Source organism: Centruroides sculpturatus, unplaced genomic scaffold, assembly GCF_000671375.1.
Source record: "Centruroides sculpturatus isolate CEXI.00-Female unplaced genomic scaffold, Cexi_2.0 scaffold1263, whole genome shotgun sequence".
In the NCBI taxonomy this organism is placed as follows: Eukaryota; Metazoa; Arthropoda; class Arachnida; order Scorpiones; family Buthidae; genus Centruroides; species Centruroides sculpturatus.
The window spans coordinates 35,253-46,033 of record NW_019385466.1 but is presented as its reverse complement, the minus strand read 5'-3'; the positions used below and the strand labels follow the sequence as shown (position 1 = coordinate 46,033).

The window sequence follows — 10,781 nt, the reverse complement described above, 5'->3', positions numbered from 1 at the left end:
ATCTTTCCTCACCCGAAATCCCGAGGTTTTGGTTGGTCCGAATGTTGGTCCCTCTGCGCTTCTATTGGTCCCGGGTCTGTTGCCAGGGACGCGATTCGGGCCGAGGGGTCGCCGAGATGACCCCCGTCCGGGCTGTTCCCCTCCGGAGTCGGGTCAAGCCCTCTCCCGGATGACGGTCTCGTAAATTGTCACCTAATGTCTATTTTTCGGTCCCGGAGAGGAGGAAGCCGTCTCAGCCACCGCCCCCTCCACAGGAGTGTCAGTAGGACCTGCTTTGAACTCGATGTAAGGTGACCGTCCAAAGTTTCCCCGACGGTCGATCCCTCGATCGTGCTCACGATTGACGACCGTGAATCTGTCAATTAGGGCTGGAATGCGACAATTAAATTGTCTCGCACCCCGTTCCTATTTACGTAATAAGTCACCGATATATTGACTTTAGCTCGACAGCCGGTTTCCGTCCGAGGGGGAGTGTGTGGTCCCGGCCTCACAGGGCTCCCCCCTTTTGTAAAAATGACGCTTAATTTCGGAGCGTCATTTTACCTGGCGGCTGTAATACCGCCAGTCCGTCCGTTAAACGATCAGGGCTCAAGCGCTAATTCCCGGGGCTCGACCCCACTTAATAGGTAACACGTCAATTAGTGGTTTCGCATTACCACTCGGACCAACCAAGAACACTTGAGGAGGACATGATAATATTGAACCGAACGCGTTGACAAATCGAAATTACATTAAGGAATATACATATTACATTCCGCACATATTCATAATTTGATGATTACATAAACAACGAAATAAAAGGAATATCTTACATAAAATGAATAACGCGACTAGTTAACTAACATCGATTATTAAGCTAATTGGTAGCCGCATACATAAACGGTACCGACAATTAAAATGAAAAGCGTAATACATTTACACACATAGATATTGCCGACAGATAATTTTAATAAAATGACCAGCGTATACTTGATAATACTGACAATTAGTACTTTTGTGGTAGCTACAAACCATGCATTGGGTCGTGAGCCTCAATGCACCTTTACCTGAGACAGAGTTTACCCGTATGGTCGATCATTGGATTGAGCTTCGCATTTAATATTAAGTAATTTTCCCGTTTCCACTGATATCTGCAAAATAAAATTTATGGTCGCGTTTATCTCCTTCCGTCCGAAAGAGATCCTCGTCACTTCCGTTTGACTCGCCGACGGCCGTGAGGTAGGTCTACCGATTCATTTATTCCGCAGACCGTTTGGCACCGAATTCACTCCCGCCGCGACGGTCGGGAGGAGTGTCTCCCACTGATGAGTAAGGGAAGCAGTCGCTGACCTCTCCTCGGGAGGTCGAACACCTCTCCCCGCGGTCAGTGGTTCTCCGCGTTACGCGAAGTATAGTTAGGGCCGATCCTCTTTTTGTTTACCCCGAAAGGGAATGAACCCGAACCGAGTTACAACGAAACAATATTCGAAGTGATTGAATACAATTCTTTATTTTATCTATCAAAAAAAAACAGGAGGAGGAAAAGAAATGCGACAAGATCATCATATAATTCTTTTGTAAACGTCACAAAGTTTATCATTATACAAAATAAAACTCAAAAATACGAATAAAAAGGCAATATAAAAAAAAAATTTTTTTTTTTTTTTTTTCTTCTTCACGCTGGTAGGCCGTGTTTTCCTCTCTCTACCCCGGGTAGTATTCGACCCGGGTACTGTTGGGATTCTGGCGGCTGCGGAGCCCCCTCAGCGCTGCCCCGAGACGGCTCTCCCCTGATACCTGCCCTCTACCCAGATCGGCGGGGCCCGGCTCCGCATCACCGTCCTCCAGGACTTGTTGCTCGGGGATGCTTTGGAGCTCCGCTGGGAGGGGCTCCCCCACCGGTAACAATACCTTGGCGGGGTGCCCCCACTCCCTACACGCCTGGGCCCGCCGCAGCGCCTTTAATAAGTCTGATGGCTGGCTATCCGTTTGGGAAGTTTCGCCACTATTCCCGGCTCTGGCCTGAGGACTTGATTGCGCTTCCACCTGGGGACCGGGCAGGGGGCTCTCCTCCCATGCCCACGGGTCTTCTTCCCCATCTTTCACCGGGGCTGGGGACGCCTCATCGGCCCGCTCGGACCTAGTGTCCCTTTCGTCCTCGTTCCTTACTTCCGGGGGCGCTGCCTCCCCGGGTCTTCTCCTTCCCCCGACCGGGTGGACCGCCATCGTCACGGGGAGCGCCTGGTCCTGCATCAATCCGGCCACCATCGTGTACGGCAACGCCAGGCAATCCCCGTGTTTGAATGTACTGGGGAGGCTGCCTACCACCCACCGGGGCTCGTCCTCATAGACGATCCTTTGGCAACCCTCTCCCAACCGGATCTCGTAACGAAATCGCTTTACGTCTTCCTTTTTCCCCAACAATCGGAGAAGAAAATAAACCATTGTGTGAGTCTGGCCCTCCTTCCTCTCCTCCTTGACTACCTGGGCCACCCTCTCCCAACCGGATCTCGTAACGAAATCGCTTTACGTCTTCCTTTTTCCCCAACGATCGGAGAAGAAAATAAACCATCGTGTGAGTCTGGCCCTCCTTCCTCTCCTCCTTGACTACCTGGGCCAAAAACTGACAGTGCCCCGAGGCTAGACAAGCCACCCAGGAACTCCGCCGGGGCCGCTGCCACCCCAAAAGAAACATTTTTAGGAACGAAAAAACTCCCTCTCCAATTTCTGGGTGCATCCCAGCCAAATGGCCGGGAATTGCCGCTCGGGGGCCCTGCCACCAGCAGGCCGGGTCCAACACCGGACAGGGACAGGACCGGAAAGCGCAGTGTTTCTCGTGGGCCCGCGTGTCCCCTGGGGAAAGGAACTCCCTACACCCCTGGTGGTGATAACGGCAGGGATGGGCCAACACCCCCACCATCTGCTCCAGGGCAAGGCACCTGCCCCCATTCAAAGGACCCCTACATGTCGGGCACCTCTCTACCCTACCACTGCACCTAGGGCACACGATGTGTCCATTGACACACAGGGAGATGGGTGGAGTCGCCCTCTCCCAACAGACCGGGCAATCTAACAGTCCGGCCAGGGCGATGGCCATCTCACCCAGGTCCACTTGTCGGGTCGCCGCCTCTGGTCCATTCCGTTCCTGCTTCCTTCTCTGGGCCATCGTTCCTCTCACTAAAAACAAATGAAGAAAAATTGAAGTCTGTCGATATTTCCAACGCGGTTTCCGTACTCGCGGCATTTTTCGACCCCGAGTTTTCAATAAAGAGGACCCGCCCGTTTCGCGAGCTTCCCGTTTCCTCTTACCAGGTTTCCAATATGTCTCGGCGATGCTCAATCCTTACATCCTTTGATCGTTAAATTATACAGAAGACTCACCCCGACACGTGACCTATTCCGTTCGGTTCACATGTTGACTACATTGGAGGAATAACACGCGACAATTTCTTCCGTTTCTTACACACTAAAGGAAAAGTTATTTATGTACAGAAATGTTACGGTCTCTTTGATGACGACCTCTTCTCGAGGGAAGAGACCATCATTCACATCGAGTGAATAGACCGAGAGGAACTGGTGGTAATTGATCATTTATCTGGCTCTGTTCGGCCTGTTGCCAGGGACGCGATTCGGGCCGAGGGGTCGCCGAGATGACCCCCGTCCGGGCTGTTCCCCTCCGGAGTCGGGTCAAGCCCTCTCCCGGATGACGGTCTCGTAAATTGTCACCTAATGTCTATTTTTCGGTCCCGGAGAGGAGGAAGCCGTCTCAGCCACCGCCCCCTCCACAGGAGTGTCAGTAGGACCTGCTTTGAACTCGATGTAAGGTGACCGTCCAAAGTTTCCCCGACGGTCGATCCCTCGATCGTGCTCACGATTGACGACCGTGAATCTGTCAATTAGGGCTGGAATGCGACAATTAAATCGTCTCGCACCCCGTTCCTTGGTCACACCGGTCCTATTTACGTAATAAGTCACCGATATATTGACTTTAGCTCGACAGCCGGTTTCCGTCCGAGGGGGAGTGTGTGGTCCCGGCCTCACATAGTCAAGGCTCTATGCCTTCATAAAGGACGTACTTTTCCTTTGTTTAAGGGTATTTGGGCAGTTTATTCTCTGTTGTATTCTCTAGTAAACAATACATACAAGTACAGTACAGTATTTTCTGAGGAAACACTCGTACTTATTTTTTTAAACCCCATTCCCGATAACCCGGCATTTTCACAAACTCGGCCACCCTTCGGTCCACATTAGGCCGAGTTTTCGAGGTTCTACTGTACATATATAAACTTTATCAAGTTCAAAAATATACAATATTTAAATGGAAGTAAATGAGATCTTTTTTGAAAACAGATATTCTTAAAATTTACAATAACTTTCATCATTGACAACACTATGTCTTGTTTATAAAATCATACTGCCTGCTGGGTAACCAGCTTAGAGGTATGAAGGAGTACATGTCAGGAGTTGTAATTTGGCAGAGTATTAGAGGTGCCCAAATCATGCATGTATAAAAAAATCAGACTTGTAGGTACTCAGGGGACCAAGAACCAAGTCAAAATAAAATTCAAAATGGCCGCTCTCAACAAACAGGCAGTAGTGTGAGATTTGCGCATGCATTGCTCGTTGGAAAGTTGGAAATGCGAACATTGTAAATTGAATTTTGACAGATGAATCTTTGAAAAAAACCCATTTACATCTCCTGTGTTATTCCCAATATATCTCTGGTTGTGACGTGCTGACCATGAACGGTTGACCAGAGATATCTCATTTCAGCATCAGAACCTTTTTCCAAAGTATATGGCACTAGTCGTTATAATTTTATATTAAAACTAACTTCCAAAATATAATTTGTCTTTTTCTTCATTTATTAATATATATATATATTATTTGTGCAAAATAAAAAATAATTTCAGATGATACTATAGCAAGGATTATTTTTTTTTTCAAAAATGGGAAATTTTCATTAGGCATCAACAAAAATTCAACCCGGGGTGACACGCAACATTGAGAAATTTTGCAATTGAATAGGTTAATTTCACCAAAAATACATTATGGATGGCCTCGTGGTCATGGCTGGAAAAGTTTGAAAGATTGCACTCAAAACCAGAGATACCAAAGAAGATTGGAGATGAGACCCATCTTGAGCATCAAAGTGATTCTGCTTAGTAGTGAGTCTCTGAGACATAGTCTTGTCCCAAATACAGCTTTGCTGTTTTACTTGTTTTTGTTTATTCTTCAATAAATTAGAAATATTTGAATTATACTTCTAATATTGTTAATAAAAATAATTAATATTGTTAATAAAAACATGAATATACGAGTACATCAGTCATTTATATTAATGTTAAGATTATAACTATATTTGATTTATATATCAAATATATTAATAATCAATATTAAATATTGGCAAATCACAAACATTATTTGGATAAATTATTACTACAAGATCAATATCATAAAATGGTATTGGTTTATTGATTGTTAGAATTTGATAATTTAAGTAACAATAATTAAAAACAGCAATTAATTATTGCTTTTTAATTAATATTTAATCAACTTATTGAAATAAATATTTAATTATTTTAGAAAAAATATTATACAGAGCTAGTATTATAAAAAGTATGTAAATATTTTTTTAAATACTAACTAATTCTTTTTATTCTTCTAACTAAAACAGCTGCTGCACATGTTAAAAATAGCTTTACATACTACTATTTACATGTAATTGGGATAACCTTGAAACTTTTTCATTTCATTCTGTAGCAAATGAGTATTTAAATCAAAATTTGGTATTATTTGGTGTAAGGATATTCATTATAATAATAATAATAATAATAATAATAATAATTTTTATTTTCGTAATATGGGATATTCCCGTTACAAGGGGGAACATAAATTAACACATTTGATGGTTAACATTAATAACAGTATTTATCTCGAATTACAAAAAGATATTTTTAATTAAGTCTCATTATCAGATTTGTTACTGGCCTTCCCGGACAATTTAACATATTTAGTAAAAAAATTGTATAATCTTGTTATTATAGTGGAGCTCATTTGAAACAACTTTTTATAAAATTCACTAGTTGATTTACTCTCAGATAAAGTAGAAATATATATTCATTATTATTATATTCAGTCTAAATGTTAACGATATAATATGAAAAACATGAGTATATAAAATAGCTTTCCTTAACTGAATATATAAAACTGAAATGTTCATAAAATTATTTATACAATAAATAAATGAATGCAAATAAAGCATTCCTAACCATATCAGTTTTACTTATTTTAATTACTGTTACTTATTGTTTAATATTGTATATAATTTTAACTGACGCATTTGTTATCTGAGTAAGATTTGTGTTTGCACAAGACAGTACCTTGTAAACTTGTATTTAATATTATTGCACTTTAATTTTGTAATTTCAGACTGTTCTGAAGTATATTCAAACAGGTATAATGATATCAGAATCACCCTTATACAGGCATATCTCATTTTAAGGTGCTTTGATTTATAGCATATCATTAAACAATGCTTTTCAATTTTATTTGGTTATTCTTGCTCTGCTTTCAGGGTATTTTCAGGTTTTGTTTTTTATTTTTTAAATCACTTTTTAAGCCTATTGTGCACGTAATAAATAATAGTATAATTATGATTTTAGTGTTTTAGATTCACTAACAGGTAAAGAAGCTATGTTTCACTTTATGGCAATATTTATTTTATAACAGTAGTCTGGAACCAAATTTATTAGTGAGATATGCACCTAATATATAGATATTATATGCATAATATCACAGTTATCATATCAAGTATAACTATTAAATATATAACTTTTTTATATATTAGAGAATATTACTCATATTTTACAGTAAATATTATATATAATGTAAAAGAAATCTGTTATACTTCTTTTGATGATTCAAATTTAAAAAAGAAATTCAATATATTAATAGTATTAAGTAAGCAATTCTGATGTTACATGTATACAAAAACATTAAACTTAACGTATTTTTATTACATTACAAATACAGTGGAACCCCAGTTAATGAACGTCCTGGTTAACGACCAAATCGGTTAACGAACTTTTATTTTGCAAAAATTTTGTCTCGGATAACAAACGTAACAGTATTTTGTGTCAAATTTTAGTTGGTGTTAGGCATGCGCGCGTTAAGCATTGCTTTTCCCAGTGTTTCTGCTATACTTCTTTGTTCAGTTTTATGATTTATATATTTAATCAATATGGCATCCAAGAAAGAAAAAAATCATTGTGGCCATAGAAAACGACAACGCGCTATCGCATTTGAGAAAAATTTTGATTAAAAGAGTAAGAAAATCAACTTTAGATCAATTTCTTGTTCCTTACGGAAAGAGTTTGTTTGTTTGTTAAGTTATAGCAATGCAGCATTTGGACGATCTGCCTAGGGGGAATGCCTTCTGGGAGGTGTTTTTAAGGGAAACTGCTATTTAGGCGTTACAGACCGGAAAACTCCACGTGGCCAGCCCGTCTGAGCGAGGTGCGAACCCACGAACGAACTCCCCGTGTTCAAGGTACGAAGACCACTTAGCCACTGGTGTGTTTTTTTTACCGAAAGACACTTCGACTTGAAGAATCTTCCGATGAAGTGCTACCCGTTATTTTTTTTGGAGGGGATTCCCCTTCTAAGCATTAACGTTCGTATATCTCCACTTTTCTGCCACCAACTACACAAACGAAAGTATGTATAGTGCTATTTTATTAAACAAAGTTTACATGTTTGTTGCTGTAATGATAGATACTATGTTTACTACATTTTCATCAAAGAAAATTACTGTATATTACAAATAAAATCACAAAAATTTCGGAGATTAGAACGGATTAATTGCATTTGCATTAATTTCTATGGGAAAAATCGCTTCGGTTAACGAATAATTCAGTTAACGAACGGAGTCGTGGAACGGATTAAGTTCGTTAACCGGGGTTCCACTGTATTTAAAACTTTGGCATTGACAACTGAAAATATGACATAGGCCTATTTTGTTAAAATAATTTAGGTTTTGAGTTTTTGCTATTTTAAATTAATTCCAACACAAAAATAAATAGCAATAATTTAATTGTTTTAGATGATAATGAATAAAGCAAAGCACACTTATAAATAGATGAAAATATGTAATGTTTATTATATAAACATATCAAACCTAACACTATCTTAAACATTTATAAAACATATCCAAATAAAAGAGCAATAAAATGTATTAAATAATTTACATATTTTTATCTACAATAAAGATGAATATAAAAAGTTTTCAAAACAACACCCACTATTTTACTGAATTCAAGATTATTTTTAGACCTGATCCTCCAAGAATCACTGATAGCATGAACAGTTTTATAAATATTGCATTTGGCAAACTATCACATAGCAGTTAACTGACAGCATAGGCCAAGAAATTGTTTAAATAATTGTAATACTATTTCACATTTTACTTCTAGTAAATAAGAATTTACTACAAAGAGTATATGTTTTGAAATTGTCTATATTTAAAAAAATTTACACAGGAACAAGTCTGAAAACAACTAACTCAATAAGATAATGCCATCGCAGCAAAATTTTTTATATAAGAAATTATAATGGCTGTCTTTTTACAAAGGAAAAGTATAAAACTTTTTGGAACATTTCATATTTTTTTTTTATTTATTAAACTACCATTTAAAATATATAAATAAGATTTTAGTTATAAATTTTTTATAAAACTGTATATAGACTATAGAGAAACTATATATATACATATATATTTATATACATATAGATAAAATAAAAAATATGTGGCTATCAGAAAAGAAGGCATTTGCCATAAAAAAAAAAACTATCTATACAATAAATAATCTGAACTACTAACAGCAGAGACTGAGAGTCAGAGTTGATTTTAAAAAGTACCAACTCAGGAGTAGTGTATTTTCCCCACCAACTCCCCATCCCTGACTAACAGAATCAAATTATAAAGAGATTATGAGAAGTCACTCAATAACATTGATTCTTGTTTATTAATGCAAAAATGCATTATTGGTACAATGCTTTATTGAGATTTAAAACAAGACATATTTTACAAAAAGAGAACAAAGAGAAAGATTAAAATAATTAATGAAATTATAAAAAAATAAAATGAATACTCTGAAAAAGTTTAGTTTGCAAACTGAATGTAAAAAATTTATGATGTTAATAATATAAACTATCAAATTTTAATCATTTGATGTAATGCAAATTATGAAGATGAATAATTGTAACATAGTCAAAGAGTGAGACAACAATATAACTATTGAAAGTTTTTGATTCTACATAATTCATATGAAAAAACAGCTGAAACGTTTCTTAGATTTCATTACACTATATAAATTTACAATGCAACATTTTAGCTGTGTGTAAAATATTACTATATTTCTTATTCAATGTGTTAAAATTGTAATATTTACTTTTAATACTAGAAGAAAAAAAATTTTAGTGTTTATTTGCATTATTTATGTAAAAAAGATGATAGATATGTTAGTTTAAGAAATATTTAATAGGTTTGCTACCTTACACAAATTTTTGCTTACATGAGAAGTCTTAGAACATATTAGTCAAATTTGGGAGGCAATGAAAGTTTCAAAATTCTTAAGTTTACATGAGATGTTTACATATACAGTAGTACAGTAGAGCCTTGAAAACTCGGCCTAATGTGGACCGAAGGGTGGCCGAGTTTGTGAAAATGCCGGGTTATCGGAAATGGGGTTAAAAAAAAAAATAAGTATGAGTGTTTCCTCAGAAAATACTGTACTGTACTTGTATGTATTGTTTACATGAGAATACAACAGAGAATAAACTGCCCAAATACCCTTAAATAAAGGAAAAGTACGTCTTTTATGAAGGCATAGAGCCTTTACTACATGAAAATGAAAATTAATGAATACACTGTACAGTAATTTACCTGATAAGACAGACCTCAGAAAAATACTTTATGAGGCATAAAGCTGTCTTTATCATGAAAATTAATTAACTAAGGATTTTTTTGTCCTGCCAGGGTATGGCCGAGTTATCCGGAGTGTCGGGTTATCGAGTGCCGAGTCTTCGAGGTTCTAGTTATATGTAAACATGAGACATATGAGATGATTTTCTTTGTTGTTGATTGTTGTTAATTTACAAATTTTCATTTGTAAATCATATACATATCATCAACAACAATAAATAAATGTTATACAGGGTGTTCAGAAATTCCTGCTACAAACTTCTAGGACTTGTAGAGGGGAGTGAGTACATAATATTTTGATTAGGAACCTACGATGGTTTCAATTCAGATGTTTAACTCTTCCACTTCTGCTGAGGGAAAGAGAAAAGTCTCAGAGTTGCTTGTCACGGTATGCAATAGGCTACAGGATGACGTGTTGTCACATGGGTTCCTAATCAAAATATTATTTACTCCCTTCCCTTTACAAATCCTAGAAGTTTGTAACAGGAATTTCCGAACACCCTGTATATTAATATAATAGTTACACTATATACAGTATATCCTATTAATGTTGTGAAATAAAAACTTACTTATTATAAGAGTTTCATTCAGATAAGAAGGTATAAACACTGATTTATATTTTTAAAATCATACCTGAATTTTGAGCAGCCATAAAAGCTTTGGCAGCTTGTCTCATATCTTTTAGTTCAGAAATAACCATATTTAAATCAGCATGTCCTCCTCCAATAGATTTTAGACGTACACCACTCCTAAATAATTATAGATTTTATAATAAATTATGAAAATTCTTTATTATTATTATAAAATTAAATTATTA

The 10,781-nt window shown here is 37.3% G+C and overlaps 2 protein-coding genes across 2 annotated transcripts in view; both read right to left on the bottom strand.

The window, feature by feature from the left end:
• Nucleotides 1-10,781, bottom strand: part of LOC111639251 — a 39,627-nt gene that overhangs the window by 7,545 nt on the left and 21,301 nt on the right. Inside the window, exons 2-3 of the mRNA XM_023385073.1 lie at nt 10,598-10,713; nt 2,963-3,156 (exon numbers count right to left, since the gene is read on the bottom strand). Of these exons, the coding sequence (XP_023240841.1) occupies nt 2,963-3,156; nt 10,598-10,713 (310 nt within the window). The remainder of the gene's footprint in view (nt 1-2,962; nt 3,157-10,597; nt 10,714-10,781) is intronic.
• LOC111639252 (E3 ubiquitin-protein ligase sina-like) lies at nt 1,662-3,584 on the bottom strand. Its single transcript, XM_023385074.1, has 2 exons — nt 2,489-3,584; nt 1,662-2,361 (listed from the first exon to the last, which is right to left on the bottom strand). Exons 1-2 carry the CDS (start codon nt 3,221-3,223, stop codon nt 1,684-1,686), a joined length of 1,413 nt encoding a protein of 470 aa, XP_023240842.1. The 5' UTR covers nt 3,224-3,584; the 3' UTR covers nt 1,662-1,683.

What these genes read in the sequence shown, in the direction of transcription:
- LOC111639252 (XM_023385074.1), bottom strand. Translation starts at nt 3,223, where the DNA reads ATGCCGCGAGTACGGAAACCGCGTTGGAAATATCGACAGACTTCAATT. An exon ending in TAAAGCGATTTCGTTACGAG is followed by an intron (nt 2,362 to 2,488) that starts ATCCGGTTGGGA and finishes TTTCGTTACGAG; the next exon opens with ATCCGGTTGGGAGAGGGTTG.